Source organism: Myotis yumanensis, unplaced genomic scaffold (genome assembly GCF_028538775.1).
Source record: "Myotis yumanensis isolate MYYU_CA2020_CCGP unplaced genomic scaffold, mMyoYum1.0.hap1 SCAF_3, whole genome shotgun sequence".
Classification (NCBI taxonomy): Eukaryota; Metazoa; Chordata; class Mammalia; order Chiroptera; family Vespertilionidae; genus Myotis; species Myotis yumanensis.
In genome coordinates, this window is record NW_027223754.1 from 165,779,834 (window position 1) to 165,797,100 (window position 17,267).

The 17,267-nt window shown below is 54.4% G+C and overlaps 1 protein-coding gene across 1 annotated transcript; it reads left to right on the forward strand.

Moving 5' to 3' along the window:
* The first annotated feature begins 3,003 nt into the window (after positions 1-3,003).
* Positions 3,004-7,344, forward strand: DDN (dendrin). The gene is made up of 2 exons (XM_070410320.1): positions 3,004-3,220; positions 3,624-7,344. The coding sequence occupies exons 1-2, from the start codon at positions 3,012-3,014 to the stop codon at positions 5,527-5,529; spliced, it is 2,115 nt and encodes a 704-aa protein (XP_070266421.1). The 5' UTR covers positions 3,004-3,011; the 3' UTR covers positions 5,530-7,344.
* The last annotated feature ends 9,923 nt before the right edge of the window (positions 7,345-17,267 follow it).

Sequence of the window (17,267 nt, forward strand, 5' to 3'; positions counted from 1 at the left end):
GCTTTTTGTAGTTGACAGACAGTCACTACTGCTCCAACCTTTCTACTTCATATGGCTTCTTCAGCTCATTAATTACAATAACACACTTTATAGAAAACTGTCCATCATTCTCAGTGCTTTACATAAACTAATTCATTTACTCCTCAGAACAATAGTAGATATTCTAGTTTTATAGATTTAAAAGAAACGAAGACACAGAGAGGCTAACTAGCCCAAGGCAACACAGCTAGTAAAAAGTACAGAGCTAGCATGTAAACCCAGCTGGCACCAGAGCTCGTGCTCTTTAGCACTATATTAGACTTACTACCTTTCTAAATCTCCATTAAAAACTGTTCTCACCTTATTCCCTACAATCCTTATCACCCCCACGTTCCCTTCTGCCTGGACCGGAGCTGATATCCCAGGAAAAGCACATAACAGTGTTAGGTCTCCAGAGAGTAGACGGAGACATGCCACCATCAAAAGGTTGGACTCTGTATTTGGATTTTGCTGAACTGGCACTGTCTTTGAACCTGAAATTTCCAAAGTGAGAATGAGCTGTAGGGTATGCAGTGGGGGAACAGCAGAACTATGGTCACCCCATCAAACCCTTTCTCTGTGCTGAAACCATATGGGCCAAAACAGTAGTCAAGCCCAGCTGGCGTGGTTCAGTGGTTGAGCATCGACCTATGAACCAGGAGGTCACAATTCAATTCCCAGTTGGGACACATGCCGGAGTTACAAGCTTGATCCCCAGTGTGGGGCCTGCAGGAAGCAGCCCATCAATGATTCTCCCTCTCCCTTCCTCTCTGAAATCAATAAAAATATATTTAAAAAAACAAAACAGTATAAGGACACCTAGACTGTTGGGTATGAGCCAAATTCTGGATACCATCTCACCACTGCTTTGCAGGTATTATACCATTTCCATCTTGGATACCAAGACCAGGAGCGATTTCAGAGTAGCACCTTGCCCCTACCCCCACTTGCCCAAGAACCCTAATGATCCCAACCATACCATATCGGTTCCTCCAAACCAGGCTTTCTGATGGAACCCGGGGAAAGCATCAAGGCAGCTTCCAGTGCTACATCCTGGCTTTGAAGAAGCCCCTGCTTCTGCATTCACCTCTTCACAGTTCTCAGCACATTCCTAGACTTGAGGGAGGGAGACATTCCAAGTTATTATAATTAGAGCATGTTTATATGTGTGGGGGTGAGTGCATGGAGGAAAGGACAGATGTCTCCTTGTCACATTCCATCATGAAGTAGGATTTATCTAGGGAGGAGGCAAGGACTTTAAAAAGCCTTAGTACTCTGGTGGGAAGCACCTTCAAGCAAAGAGCCATCAGCGCAACTGGTAGGTGTAAGGAGGAGGGGGGGGGGGGGGGAATGTCAATGGATGGGATAGGGGATATATGGGTTCTTTTAAAAAGTCCATGTTAGGGAGCAGGAGGCCTGTGTTCTGTTGCTCTGGTTCTCAATTAAGTTGGTCTGCCCCAAACAACCCTTCTGGGGAAGGGTCTATCCCAAAGGGCTGCAGGTATGTTAGTGGAAAACAAATTAGGATCTCTTGCTTTCCCATTCCCTGCTAAAACCCAACCAGTCTCAGAGTCTGAGGATGGAGCAGAAGGAAAGACAAGGAACAAAATTTGGAGCCTCATAACCTATTCCCACCTATTCTCAGGAGAGGCAAATGATCCCTTTCTCAGGAACCATTGCCATACACACTTTCTTCCCTCACCCCACACCCCTCCCCTCTGCTGGAGCTGCTGCCATGGTTGCCAGGCATGGTTGCTAAGTCTCTGCATGGAAGAGTTGGCGTGGGCTGTGCTGCCACTAACATTACCATGGTGAATCAGGGGACACCTGGTATAGGCTTGGGGGTGGGTCGGGGGGACATGTGAATGTAACTCCCCAGGACAGAATGAGCCTAAAAGGTGAGCATCTTGAGCACCACTTCAGGTGGGGGCTGAGTGAGCTAGGCACTGTGGTAGTGGTGCCGGGAGCTCTATGCTGGAAAACGGGCCACTTTTATCATCTCAGTTGCTAGGGGATTAGTTTTGCCAAGGGAGCACACCATTCCTCCATCCTCCGAAAGGGTGCAAATAAATGCATAAGCACCCTAGTCTATCCTCCATAAGGCTAAGCAGAGCTGTGTGGGCACAGAACAGTATGACCCCAACATTCTGGATTGTGAGAGAGCGTGCTGCAGGGAGCGGGCTCCATGGGTGCCCAAGGACAAACATCTAGAACACGGAGTGAGGGGCCGTTTCCATGGCTAAGAAATTCCTTTCTCCTGCTGTACCAGCAGCCTGGGCTACAGTTAAGGGGATGGGGGTCACCCTTTTGAGCTAGGGGAGGATAGCTCCCCCCAGTCACACAAAAGCTGCATGAAAGCTACTGCCTCCTCCTTCCACCACATGGAAGCTGGTTACTCATCTCCTCTCTGCACCCGAATGCCACTGCCGCTAAAAATAGCCCCCCCAGGCTGAGCCAGCCCCTCCTGCACCCCAACCCCATGGAAACCAGCAAGAGTGGCAGGCAGAGACCTTAAGTTCCATTTCCATCACCTTCCTGTCGGAGAAACTGAAGTCCCTGAAGTCTGAGGCAAGAAGTCAAGGGCAGAACCCTGGTGGTCAAGCACCTTGACAAGGAGGGGAGTGAAGGGTTAAAATAGCAGGAAGGTTGAAGCAATGGGGATGGGGGAGGGGGCACTGTCAGCTTGGCAGTAAGAAGTCCCCTGCCCACTCCTGCAGGTTCCATCGGGCTTCGGGGACATGAGAAGTGGGAAGGGGCTCCCAAATCCGGGCCCCAGGGGGCGGCCATGCACATGGGGGAGGTAGCAGCGCGGAGCCATCCCCGCCATGTCACATGCGCTCACACACACACAGACAGGCACACACGTGTGCCCGGGTATATATAGTCCCCAGTCGCTGGGCCTGTCGCTCTGCAGTGGGCGCCGGCTTCCTGGGCTGGGAGGGGGCTCTCGGGGGCGGGTGGGAGGGTGGGGGGCCGGGGTGGGGTGGGGCAGGATGCTGGATGGTCATTTATTCTCCGAGGGGCCTGACAGCCCCCGGGAGCTCCAGGATGAGGAGTCTGGAAGCTGCCTCTGGGTGCAGAAATCCAAGCTGCTGGTGATCCAAGTGAAGACTATTTCCTGTCATTATAGTCCCCGCGCCCCTCCTCGACAGACCATGGACTTCCAGGCCGGCCACTGGATCCGCGAGCCCCAGAGCCACACGTGAGTGGAGAAGTGAGGGGAAGAGCGCGGTGGGGTGGGTCCGGACTTCCCCCAGGCACAGCCAGCGCTGCTGCGCCCCCTTCTCTTTCCCACGCGCCCCCAACCCATCCGGAGAGCTAGAGTTTGACCTGTCCCGCGTTGTCCGGGGAAACGGGCATGGGTGTGAAAAGGGCAGGAGGTGAGATGGGGCAGACGCCGGTAAAGTGTGCATGGAGGGATGGTGAAAAATCCCGTTTAGACTTCAGCCCCAACATATATGTGCACGTGCGCGCGCGCACACACACACACACACACACACCCTTCCACATGGCTGCCCAAAGTGGTCTGTAGAGCTCCCAGCTCCCCGGACCTCGGCTCCCTTCCCCCACAAACTGCTCACCTGGGTTCCTGCTCATTGTCCCAGGTGTGGGCCGCGCCCGGGATGCCCTGAGCCGCCTCCCCGCCGGCCCTGGGCCGCCAGGGTGCTGCAGGAGGCGACCAACTGGCGGGCGGGGCCCCCAGCCGAGGCCCGAGCGCGGGAGCAAGAGAAAAGAAAAGCGGCATCGCAAGAGCGGGAGGCCAAGGAGACCGAACGGAAAAGGCGCAAGGCTGGTGGGGCCCGAAGGAGCCCCCCGGGTCGGCCGCGCCCGGAGCCTCGGAACGCCCCTCGGGTGGCACAGCCTGCCAGGCTCCCAGCTCCATCACGGCCAGAGCGCCTGGGGCCGGTGGGGCGACCGCCCCGTCCATCCGCGCAGCCGCAGAGCGACCCCAGGGCGGCGTGGGCGGGGCCCTGGGGAGGTCGAAGGCCAGGGCCCCCAAGCTACGAGGCTCACCTGCTGCTGAGAGCGGCCGCGGGGACGGCCCCGCGACGCCGCTGGGACCGCCCGCCGCCCTATGTGGCTCCACCTTCTTACGAAGGACCCCACAGGACTTTGGGGGCGAAACGAGGCCCCGAGCCCTCCCAGGCGCCCGTCTCAGCAGCGCCTGTTCAGACTCCGGCCAGGACAGAGGGAGGAGGCACAAAGAAAAGGCTGGATCCTCGGATTTACCGGGACGTCCTCGGGGCTTGGGGTCTTCGGCAGGAGCGGGGTCTCTTGGGGGGATCCCCAGGCTGTGGAACGGCCAGGCCGAGGCTGGAGCCCCGCCAGGGGGCCGCAGAGAAAAGCCGGGGGCCGGCTGCTGCTGCCCGGAACAGTGGCGGCGACGGCCACCCCCGCGCCAAGACTGCGGGGGACCCGGGCGGGGCGACGGCTCCTGCGGGGTCTGCCACCGAGACTCCCAGACCCCCGCGTCCCGCCCCCAGGTCCAGGCCCCATCTCCAGGGCCCCGGGGAAGGGAAAGAAGGTAGAGAACAGAGCTGGCTCCCCAAGTCCTGGATTCCCTCCCCTAAAAAGCATCCGCCTCCACATAGCCAGACCCTCCCCAGACCCTGGGCTCCAGGAGGCACGGGGTCGAGAGAGCCCCTGGGTCGTAGAGGGAGGGCCGGCCCCTCGGAGGGTTGGCAGGCCACCCGCCGCGCCCACACCCTGCCCCGCAGCTCCAGCGGCCCTGCTCGTGGAGAAGGTATTTTTGTCATTGACGCCACGTGCGTGGTGATAAGGTCCCAGTACGTCCCGACCCCTCGAACCCAGCGCGTGCAGCTGTTGCCGGCTGGGGTGCCCAGCACTGTGGGCGACGCCCCCAGCCCACCGAAGCCCAGCAAGGAGGAGTGGGAGGCGGCCGCGGCCTTGCCTTCCCCTTGCCAAAAGCTGCTGTCGAGCAGCCGCCTTTCACAACAGCCACACGGGGGGCGCGGGTTCGAAGCTGAGGGCGGGAAGCCCGCGGATCCCTCTTTGGAGGAGCGCGCCTCCCGCATCTTGGGGCTCCCGGTGGACGAAGTCAACCTGCAAGACGCCCCCGCGCAGCCAGGTAGCCTGGGGCGCTCAGTCTCCGGCCCAGCGGCTTCAGGAGGTGCGAATAGCGCCGAGGGCTCGGGGGGAGTGGCGGGGGTGCCCCGGCACGCGGGGCGGGGCTGGGCGCGGACCCCGGGGCCCTACGCCGGGGCCCTGCGGGAAGCCGTGTCCCGCATCCGCCGCCACACCGCCCCTGACTCGGACTCGGACGAAGCTGCGGAGCTCAGCGCCCATAGCAGCTCCTCTGATGGAAGCGACACGGAAGCCTCCGGCGCCCCCTGGCGGAGTGAGCGAGCCGGGTGCCGAGAGGGCGGGAAGACCACACAGCGGCACGACAGCATCCGAGAGATTCTGGATGTCATCAGCCAAACCGGGGAGGCCCTTTCTGGAGAGAGGAACAGGACGGGGGCCCCACGGAGAAGTAGGGAGCGGCAGTGAGAGGCTCTTTGTTGTATTTGTGCTTCCCAACCCATCCATCCTTGGGCCCACTGGCCCCCTTACTTCCTCACAGACTTCCTTGTACCCTTTACCTATACCGGTTCCCATAACCCAAAAAGAAGCCGCCCAAATGAAAGGAAAGGGAACATATGCTGATTTGTAATTTTTTAAAAATCCTCACCCTAGGATATTTTCCCATTGATTTTTAGAAAGAGTGGAAGAGAGAGGGAAAGACAGAGAGAAATATCTGTGAGAGAAACACATTGATTGGTTGCCTCCTGCACGTGGCTGGACCAGGGCCTGGGCCAGAGAGGAGCCTGCAACCGAGGTACGTGCCCTTGACCAGACTCAAACCCGGGACCTTCCTTCCTCAGGCCGACACTCTATCCACTGAGCCAAACTGGCTAGGGCTGTATTTAAAAAAAAAAAAAAAATCAGGAGAGGTCAGGTGAACAGTAGACTTTAATGCCTACTCCTTTCAGGTCACTCTGGTAAGGGCTTCAGCAGAGGTAGCTGCTGCCCTGGGTGTAGAGTTGAGCAGAGAAGCCTGCCCAAGAGTAGGCAGGAGGGTAGGAATGGTATAGTCATGGGAGGGCAACTTCAGGGAAGGGCCTCTGGGCAGGAGGGAGAAAGTGATGGAGAGGCTTTGGACTGAAGTGAACAGGTGACAGAGAAGCCCTTAGCAGAAGAGGAGGGAGTCCAGAAGCAGCCAGCAAAGCAGGGAGAGGGCTCACTTTGATGTCACAAGTCTTGGGTTCCCGTCCTAACTCTGACACTCACTTCCTGGGGCACCTTAGGCAAGTCGCTTTCCTTCTCCAGGCCTCCTAATATGTAAAATAAAGGGATTCTAAGGTCCATCCATGTCGTTTTGGAGCCTTTGGGGAAGATTTTATCTCATCCTTCCCTTTCACAAGCCAAGAAAGAGTTAGGAATAGATGAATAGAGTCTGAGGGTTTCTGGGTGGCTTCATGGTCACCTGCACTCATTCTCAATTCTAGAGACTGTCCAGGGTTTGCAGAAGAGCTGAGTAAATGGGCAAGGGCTCCTATCCCAGTCTTTTAGGTTTAGGTGAGGGTTACCCAAGGCAGGGCGGGATGGTGGCCTTGTCACTGTCCCTGGCCTGTGGTGGTCCAAGCAGGAGAGGGAAGGCAGACAGTGAATCGGCGTGGGACCTCTTCAGACCTTCCTCTTTCCTCCTCCCCAGTGTTTCTTAGTGATGCTCTGAATCGTTGCCATGACTTTCCACCCAGGTGGTATCATTCATCTGAAAGAATCCTGAGAATTTCTTGCATCTCTGCCTCTTCCAGAAACTGCTACAGAAGGAAGGGGGAGGCGGTCCCAAAAAGCCTGTGGTTATAGGTGTGATCCTCGCTGTAGCCACTATGGGGCGCGCGCAGGTCGCGGATTTCCCCCGTAGCTAGTCCGCGAGTCCTTCCTACTCCCACAGGCCAGTGAATCAATTGATCCCTAGTTAAAGCGCGGGGGTCCCCAGCCTTGCCGCCTCCAGGTGTGCGGGGTCGGGAGCAGGCCTCTGAATGAGCCCCTCTTTGTATTTATCTGGCTTGGGACCCAGACTCTGAGGTCTTTTTTGCTCTCTTACCTTGGACACCTCCTCTCTATTTACCAGCCATGTGGACTCGGCCAAATCACTTCACCTCCCCGAGCCTCACTTTCCTCATCTGTCAAATGGGGGTATATAAACACCTACCTCGCAGGGTTGTTGTGAGGATTTAATGCGATAATGTATGTAAAGCGCCTTGCACAGTGCCAGGCACACGGTAGGCGCTCAATAAATCTAAGCTTCCCTTTGTCCAACCTTGGCCTTTTCTTCCTTTCACCTACCCTGTCCCCACTGCGTTCCACCCACAGGGCTCTTCCGCTCCTTCTCGCTTGGGGGGCGGGAAGGGGGAGTGGGGGGGACTCCTTTCTTTGATGGAAACTCCCGTCCCACTCCTGTCTCCCCCAGTGCGGACTCTCCCTTCCTTGCCCCCCACCCCCGCTGGCTCTTCCCACTGCCCCGCGCACTCCCCCCACCCCCCATTCCGGGCAAGGGCTGAGTCAGCCTGGGTAAATTTAGCCGCCGACTCGCCGGGCGCGGGGGCTTCGCCCAGACTCAGTCTCAGAGTCCTGCCTGGCCCTGCCCTCCACTCCGCCTCTGCCCCCCCCGCCCCCAAGTCCCGCCAACTCCAACTCTGGCTCAGCGTTCAGATCACCAATCCCGCTCTCAAACCACTTACGGTTTTGGTCTCCAATTATCTCCACATCACTCTCCACGCGCACCTGGAGAGACTGCAGGATGGGGCCCTAAGCTGGCTGCCTGGCCTTGGTTTGTTGGAGCGGGAGGGAGGTCCTCTTTGGGCTTCTGAACCTGAGGGGAGAATGTTGGTCAGAGTCGCCCAGGGAAGGTCTATCCCAGAACCTGTCTGAAACCCACACTGCCAGGTTTCCAGTTAGCTCCTGGTAGAGGAAGTTAAAGGAAGTGGGGGTCACCTTGAGCAGAGATCAAAGGTTCCTGAGGTCTGGCTCCCTTCCACCTACAATTATATCTGCTGCAGGTTCTAACCATTGAGCATTTACTGAGCACTTGAGAGGAACCAGGAATTGGGCAGGACTCCAGGAAAGAGGAGTAAGGCCTGCTTGACAAGGGGTGAAGGTGAAAACACACCAGTAACGATAAAATTAAACAGTGGGTGTCAAGTACAAAAAAAAGACTGAATTTGGGGAAGGGGGTCTTAGGTAGAGAGAACAGCAAAAAGAAGAAGTGTGGATGTGGGAGAAATGGTCTGGTCTGACTGAAGTTGAAGGTACATTTGGGGGAGTTGTGGAAGATAAAGGAAGGAAGGAAAACTGAGGCCAGGTTGGGATGAGCCTGGTCCAGCTGAGGAGTGTGTGCCTTTGACCTCTGGGCTTGAGAAAAGAGTGAACTTCAGGCTAGGAGGAAGATAGAGGAAGGTCAGGGCAGTGGTGACCGTATCTCGGCCCAAGGAGGCAGGGCTCTGAGGCTGGTAGAAGAGTGAGCTGTATGGGAGGGGCTGGCACTGTGAAGGTGCGCACCACCTCACAGCCTGCGCCTCTTAGAGGCTGAACACCCAGGAGGCCAGTTTTTAAGAGTTTACCCATACTGGATCTGGCCTCTGCTGCCTCTTCCTCCTCTTCCCCTACCTCTACTTCTCTCTACCATTGTCAGAAAACTCCGGTAGTCTTGTATGTAGGACATGGACTATGTGGCCTGGGTTTGAATCTTGCCTCTATCTCATACTAGCTGTGTGATCTTGGCAAGTTACTCAACCTCTTTGTGTCTTGGTGTCAGCTATAAAGCTGGATTATTAATAGTGTTCCTTTCATAGTCTTGTTGGGAGGATTAAATTATTCAATATGTGAAACGCTGAGAACAATGCCTGGTACCTAGTAAGTGATATATAAGTGTTGAGTTCTGATTATTATTTCTCCCTAGGGCTATTTCATTAGTGTTGGGGGTATGGGAGCATGAGGATAAGGAAAAGGGGGAAGAGGCAGCAGAGGCCAGATCCAGAGGAGAGGGGATCCCTGGGGTGGAGACAAGCTGCTTGAATGGCTGAAGGTATACTAGGAGCACTTGGGTGGTTAGGGTGTCAAAGTCACGTGCTCCCACCCCAGGACTTCCTCCAACTCTGCCTAAGAATGGAGTCAGCACCAGCTGCTAAAGATCTGGGGAGAAGGGGAGGAGCGACTGCAGGTCTGGGGGCAGCCCTCGATGAGCCATATCTCAGACTGGCTCCAAGGGCCCTGTGGGTGGCAGGCTGGAGGCTCCCTGCTGCGAAAATTACTTCTAAATCTGGCTGTCTCTGCCACAACCACCCCCCACCTCGGGACAGCGTCACAGGTCAGGAGTAGGGACAGCAGAGGCAGGAGGGCGGGGCCAGGTTGGGGCAGCATTCCTCAGGTTACCACGGGACCCTACTGCCCTCCCTACAGCCAGGTTCTTCCCAGGGAAGCCCTTTTCTGTTCCAAATGGAGCCCAGTTAATGTGGCTTTCGAGGAGCTAGGAGCCTCCTCCCCTTTCAGACTCTTGGGAGAGCCCTGGGACTTCCAGGATCAGCCACAAATTAGTAAAGGAAACAATCAGGCCATAACTCTGGGACTTTAGGGAAATCAGAGTCAGTTGTGTGTGTGTGTGTGTGTGTGTGTGTGTGTGTATGTGTGTGAGGAGGGGAGGACCAGGAGAGATGGCTGAACATGAATCCATGGGAAGTGTGCAAAGTGCATCTGTGGGAAAAGAGTCAGCATTCTCTCAGTTATTCATTTGTTCACTTATCCAATAAACATGTATGCCAGGCCCCAGGGATATACAAGAGATTCAGACATGGTTCCTATCTTCAGGGAGCTCAAAATTCAGGGAGTGTGTGAGATGCGGGGGGGGGGGGGGGGGGGGCGGAGGGGATGCAGAAGAAGAAACCTACAGAATCCTTATAGGGCAGGCAGTACAAAATAATACGTTAATGAAGGCATTCATTCCAGAAGGTCCAGGGGAGCAAGAAGGAAGGAGCAACTCCCAGACTGTGACTTCTTGGGAGTGGGAATATATCAAGACCTTTGGGAGACAAGTCACTAAAGATGTATATATTAGCAAAGGAAGGCTCAACCTGGATACTGTGATCTCCTCTGTGTGTCCTGGCATGGTGGGAGGAGGGGCAGCTCCCTTCCTGGAAGCCCCTGGTATTACATAGCCTTTTGTGAGTCCTTTTAGAGAACAGTTGCTCCATTCATCCATCCATCCACCCATCCATTCATCTTTCTGTTCATCCATCCATGCATCTATGTATGCATACATCCATCTATACATCCCACCCATCCATTTATCCATCCATCACCAACCTGTTTGTCATTCATCCATTGATTTATCTATCCATCCATCCATTTATTCTGTTAACAAGGGCATATGATGTGCCTAACTCAGTTCTGCAAGGGCTGCTACGATGAACAAAGCACAGAGCCCATGTCCTCAGGAAGCTAGAAGCACAGTAGGAGAATGAGTAACAGATAATCACCCATGGGACAGCCAGTATGTGCTGTTAATGAAAGCCCCACCAAGAAGATGCTTCAGGAGGCAAGACAACTTTGCCAAGGAAAATTAGAAGAGTTTCATGGGGGAAGGAAAAGTTGAGATGGGTTTCAACCAAGGGAGATTGGCAAGACGCGCATTCCAGGGTGTGAACAAAGGTAGAACGGTGGGAAGCACACAGCTTCCATGGGGAACAGAGGCACTCGGGAATGCAAAGGTGCAGAAGGATGGGACTCTGGAATGTGTGGGAATCAAATCGTGAAGTGCCTCTGGAAAACAAGGATACAACATTTGAGCTTTAATGGGAGAAGCTGAGGGAGAGGTGAGGGGCAGAGAACGTATGAGCTGTAAATGTCCTGCTCAATGCCTACAACATTGTTTTATCTGCTGCTTGACTATGACCTTTGTTGGTCCTGTTACCTTGTGGAATTCCCCACTGGACCATCAGCTACTTAAGGGTAGTGCCTTTGACTTAGCTCTACAGCCCCTGCATGCTTGGCCTGGAGCAGGCTCTCAGCAAATGCTGGCAGGGGAAGGAACGGATGATAAAAGTGGCTGCTGCTTGGTGTGACCCCCATTCCCCATGCTTTCAAGAGAGATTACCCTGCTTTCTTCGCTGGAGTCTTTCCAGGAGCTCTCCCAAGAGACACCACAAGGTGGCGCTGTTCCAACTGTAGCTCTGAGTTCGCCAAGGTCCTTAAGGTTTGCAGCTGGTCGTGAAGAACCCCTCCAAGTACTGTCCCTTATGGTCTAGAAGAGTCTAGACCAGTCGTGGGCAAACTACGGCCCGCGGGCCAGATCCGGCCCGTTTGAAATGAATAAAACTAAAAAAAAAAAAAAAAAGACCGTACCCTTTTATGTAATGATGTTTACTTTGAATTTATATTAGTTCACACAAACACTCCATCCATGCTTTTGTTCCGGCCCTCCGGTCCAGTTTAAGAACCCATTGTGGCCCTCGAGTCAAAAAGTTTACCCACCCCTGGTCTAGACATTTCCTTCCAGTAAGTCCTGAGACAGAATAAAGAGCCTGTGTGCGCCTGTGGAAGAGAAGAGCTGGCAGACCCCTAACCCCAATGCATGTACTACAGACCTCATCTATCCATCCATTTATTTGACAGTATCTAATATGTGCCAGGTACTATGTTAGGCTCTTGGAAAAACAACAGTGACCAAAACACAGTCCCTGGCCTCAAGGAGCTCACCATCTAGTCCTGACCAAATCTTTCTACTTTCTTCTTCTTCTTCTTCTTCTTCTTCTTCTTCTTCTCCTTCTTCTTCTTCTTCTTCTTCTTCTTCTTCTTCTTCTTCTTCTTCTTCTTCTTCTTCTTTCTTTCTCTCTCTCTCTCTCTCTCTCTCTCTCTCTCTCTCTCTCTCTCTCTCTCTCTCTTAAACACACACACACACACACACACACACACACACACACACACACACACCTGTTCCCAAGGGCCATTCCCCTTGACCTGGGAAGCCATCTCCATGTGAAATTTACTCTTTGGCACTGCTCTCCCCTCCAAATCCACATTTCTCCCTGAGATTGCTGCATGGCCACCTTACTGTGACCCCTGGATGCTCCTTACTTAAATAGTTTTTCTTGCCCTTCCCCTAAGCTCCCTGATGAGCCCTTTCCTATTCTTTCTTCCAAACTTCCCTGTCATACTCGCAGCCATTCTGCCACTCTGGTCGCTGTAGGGACCTGACCAGAGCACACCTTGCCTGGGTTGGCATCTCCCAATGCCCTAGAGCTCTGGAGGCTAAGGGACATGCGGATGGACCCAGAGAAGGGCCTTGTGAGACCCTGACACCACCAGCTCAGAGAGTTGGAGAGTCCAGAAAACCAAAGACTTCAGAAACATGCCCCTCTGGGGCCTGAGGGCTCTGCCAGCCAAACCTGTTCCCTGACAGTCTGCCTTCTTTTCTCACCTACTTCTGGGTGGCAAATCTCTCCCTAGCTGCAACCCTATAATGGTGGCTGTGGGAGAACTGGTTGGGAGGTGAAGCATTGTGGGACATTGTCCACTTTCCCAACATGCTCCAGGGCCCAACTTAGCCCTCGATGGGTTTGATAGAGGAGGGAGGGTTGGTGCTGAGAGTGGGAGCCAGGCCCATCGAGGTCCCGGGAGTGAATGCGGCATTGTTGGCCAGGCTAGAGTCACAGATAATTACCTCAATTAGTGACAATGGGAGAGTAATAAATACAGGCTTAGTGTCTCCTACCCCACCAGGGCTCCGAAGATTAATCCAGGCTGACGGGCGGGCCCTGAAAGGCGTGATGGACAATTCATTAAACTCCCAAATGCCGCACAACCTGGGCGTGAAGGCTGAGTTAGCCCCCTGGGGGCTGCGCCTTTGTCCTGATTGTGTGTCTCCGCCACAGCAGAGCCGGGCAGCCCCCAGAGAGCGGGGAGGTGAGTGGGGCTCCCCCAGCCCGGCCAGGCGGCGGGGGGATTAGGTCTTGGTCCAGCCCTGGTTGCCCTGGCACAGCAGCCCAGCCGGGCTGGAATGTCCGTAGGGGGGAGCAGGCGGAGCGGAGGGGCGGGGCCGACAAGGTGGGGTAAGGGGGGCACACAAAACCGGGGGCAGGAGGAGTTAATTAGACGCCAGCCAAGGAGGGCGAGGGGCCACAATAGGGGCCTCACTTCCGAGGATTAATAGGGAAGAGGGAGAGGGAGGGATTCATCTCTGGGGAAGGAGAGCTAGAAGCTTCTCAGGGTGGCACTGCCCCCTCTTGCCCAGCTTCGCACCAACTTGGCTGGGAGGCAGAAGGCTCTGGTAACCTGGGCAGGTGCCCTCCGGCATCCCACAGAGTGGCCCTTTCTTCCTAGAGTGGTACTTACACTGGGAAGATGATTAGGCAGGGAGGAAAGGACCCTCTCATTTATCAAGGAAATAGTGCAAGCGGGAATGTTTAGGGGCCCTGTTCTCTATCCCCCACCCGATCCCACCCCTTACTCTGAGGCAGAAACAGGAGCCTGAAGCTTTACCCTTCCTGATGAAGCGGCCAGGTTAAAGCCAAGACAACCGTACTGGAGGCAGGAGCTGGTGTGAACACATGGGAGTGGAGGCCGCTGTGTGTGTGCACACTTGTGCATGCAGGCGTGCTTGTGCACAGGGCCTGGCCTTCAGCAGGTCCTCAGTAAATGCCCGTTGAATGAATGAATGGACTTCGGTTTTGCTGAGAATAAATGGGTGTGAGGAAGAGACATGGTGCTGGGCTGCACAATGATACAAAGTGAGTGGCCTTAGGCCCTTTCAGTCTGAGCTCCCAGCCATGGTCCAGGAAGGACTGGGACCCCAACTCTGAGCAGATGAGCAAATTTCCAGGAGAAATCAAGTGGCAGTGGTTCCTTCCCTTTAACAAGAGAAAAGAAAAAAAAAAAGCGCAGTAGCCTCTTGGAAGCCCCACTTCCTCCTGGGCCCCAGGGAGCAGGGCAGCCCTGGCTCCTCCTCAGGAGCCACCCCACCCTACCCCCTCCCAGGGGATGACAGGGGAGAGAGTTGGCGGCAGTTCCCTGGGCATATTTATAACCTGCTGCTCGCTCACCAGCGTCTGCTTTTAGCCCAGACGGGGGAGGGGGCAGAGGGGTGGTCTGTCTCATGCTGGGCGCCCCGGCTGGGTGTGGAAAGAGTGAGTAAGGGTGAGTGGTGGGCAGCTCTGCATGGATATTCCTGCTCACACCACAGCCAAACAGCTTATTTTCTCCTCATTTTGTTATTTTTCTCCCTCTGGCTTGGAGAGGAGTACTGAACCAGCCTGGGGGGGGGGGGGATGTGCTAGACCCTGGGGTATTTGCAGCCCCACTGACAGGGTTTTTCCAGGGTGCGTGTGGCAGGGTGTGCGTGGTGCCAGCTTGCTGACCCCCTGGGGACTGTGCCTGCCTGCCATCTCAGTCCTCTCAGGTTTTCCTCTCCCCCGCCCCCTCCCCCTGGATATTTCAAGACCAGCACCTCCCTCACTTGCTGAGGCCAACCATGTGTCAGGGTCCCTGGCAGCCTCAGATTCCCCTGGTGTGTGGCATCTGGCACCTGAAGATCAGAGGTGAGTGGGAGGATAGCCTGCATGGATAGGGCAGGGCTGAGGCATCAGGCCCGTTCCCGATAGTACTATCCTATGCCCCCCCCACCCCCAGCTGCCCTGGGTCCTGAGACTGTAGTGAGGCCTCTCTCCAGGCACAGTTGTTTTTCTCCCCAGGATTTACCTGCTCAAGTTTTGCCTGAGGATGGCATAGATGCTCATAATCACAAAATAATTACTTCATATGATGTAGTGCTTTGCAGATCTTATAGTCCCTTCGCTTGTTTTTTTCCCTTTTATTAGTGTATGCCCCCTTGAGAACTAGTCCTCATTCTGCACTTCCCTACCTCCTCTTCAAAGTCCCAGGTGTTGACCTTCCCTGAGCCTCCATTGTACTCCCCCCATTACACTATGTGTGTTGGTGTGCTTGACTCCCCAGCTGGACTGTGAACTTTTCAAGCAGGCACCATGGCTGTCTCCCCAGCATTGGGCATATGCCTGGCACAGGAGAGGTGTCAGCAAGTGTTCAAATGACCTGCGCTTTCATGCACATGATCTCCTCTGAACCTCATCACCTTCCTGAAGAAGTCTAAGTACCCATAACCACCCCTATTTAATAGACAAGGCAACCAAGTCTGGGGAAAAAACAAACAAATAAACAAAAGATTTGTTGAAAAGCTAGTTCATGCCAGAACAGGATTCATTGCTTTCTCTTGCTCTTCTTCCAGCTCCTATGTGTCAACTCAGCCCAAAGCCTTCCAGCTTCTGGGCCTAAAGCAGATACTGGTCTAGCTCTTGGAGTTAGGAGTTAGGTGAGAGGGTTGGGGCCAGCTGCCAACCCTTCTATTCTCCACCCTGCTGCTTCTCCCCAACTCTGGGCATTGTCCACCAGGGGCATAAGCCCCCCCCTCCTGCTCCTGGCAGCCCATTAACTTCTTGCTTTAGAAGCTGAGCGATCTAATAGCTTCTCTGCAGGGGGTTCTTTACTGGAAATCCAAGGCTTGTCAGGTGCCTCCTACCCCAGATCAATAATATTCCTCCCCCTGACTGCCCATCGGAGCTGAGCTGGTGCTAGCTTGGCGGATGAAGAGAAAGGGAAAGGGGTGGCATTGCAGCATTGAGCAGCTCCTGGCTCCACTCCTCTACCCCCACACATCCCAAAGGCCAACAGGGTCAGAGTTCACACACCCAGGGAGAGGTGGGAGGCACCAACCACAGCAAAAGAGTCCTGGGGTGAGGGGGAAATTCTCCATTTGGCTGGGATCAGTTGTTGCCCTTGTGGGGTGGGGGTGGGAGTGGGGGGTGGAGAGCTTCATAGCTCCCCCTGCCTTTCAGGTCCTCCCCTGGGGGGAAGTGTGAGGATTAGGGACAGGCATTAGAGTTTAGGAAGGGGTTAGTGTTTGAAGTTAGGGTTAAGGCTAAGGTTACACTTAGACCTAGGCATAGGGAGAGGATTAGAGTTAGAGACAGGTTTAGGGCTGTGGGCAGGATTAGTACTTCCGCCAGCCAACTCGTGAATGCCCGCAGAGGTGTCAGTGTTGTTAGGAACAGATTCCTCAATGGGCTCTTTATGGGAATAGTTCGCTTCATGGTTTGGTTATGGGCCACACTTGGGTTTCCTTTTGGTTACGTTGTTTTAAGTCCTCACTGCCTACTGCCTGACCACAGCTGAAGCAGATAGGCCTCAGGGACCAAGAGCTCCACGCCAGGGGCAGCAGCACCCTTTCTTGGGTGTCTCTTTCTTTGGTTTCTTTTCAGGACGCAGTCATGGCTATCACTCAATTGTAGCTATTTTCACACCGGCTGTTCCAGATAGGAAAGGCAGGTTCAGAGCTTGTTTAATTCCCATTCAGCAAGGGAAGAAACTGAGCCAGTCACGCACTTGTCCAATATCACACAGCCAGTTGATGTTTGAATAAGAAAAAGAAACTTGCAGGATCTTTGGGCTTCTGACCAGGTTCTTCTGGAGACCTGGATCCCCAGCGGCCTCATTAGGGTCAACCAAGGGTCAGAATCTCTGGGTCCTTTTGCAGGGCCAGACAACCAGCCCCCCAACAATGTATCCTATTTGTTTAAGAGAGGTAAACAATGGTGTGTTCTGGATTCAAGGAAAAGCTACCAAGCCATTGATAAAAATAGAGATTTTTATTCTGCAGAGGAAAATAGATACTATATCGGTGGGGGCGAGGAGCCGCTAATAGCTACAGTGGAAGGAAATGCTGATTCCAGTAGGCAAAGGCATCTTTGAAAAATTGGCAAGAGGAGAAGAGGGATCAGAAAAGGCTGAAGGGCAAAAGAGGAGAAGAGTGGAGAGGGATTTGGTTGGGGGTGGAAGTGGTCTCTGCAAACCAGGCTGGAACCCAGCACAATAAATAGTTTTATTTACAACAACCAAATTCGTGGCTTTGTATCCACGTTTCAGTGCAAATTATTTACACACTGATGAGGAGGCAGGACAGGAAAGGGTAGGAGGTGGCCGAGGGAGGCATGGCTCACAGCTGTTCAATGGCTCCATGACTGCGGCTGGAAGAATGGGGGTGTTTCTGCTGGGTCCCCCAACTTCATTTTCCATATCACCACAGCTGCAGCTGCCCTTTCACCCCGGCACCTCCTGCTTCAGCTGTAGGTGGGGAGGTGAAAGGCCCTGATGCCCATGTGAGTGTTCAGGGTCTGCACCCT

What these genes read in the sequence shown, in the direction of transcription:
- DDN (XM_070410320.1), top strand. Translation starts at nt 3,012, where the DNA reads ATGCTGGATGGTCATTTATTCTCCGAGGGGCCTGACAGCCCCCGGGAG. An exon ending in CGCGAGCCCCAGAGCCACAC is followed by an intron (nt 3,221 to 3,623) that starts GTGAGTGGAGAA and finishes TCATTGTCCCAG; the next exon opens with GTGTGGGCCGCGCCCGGGAT.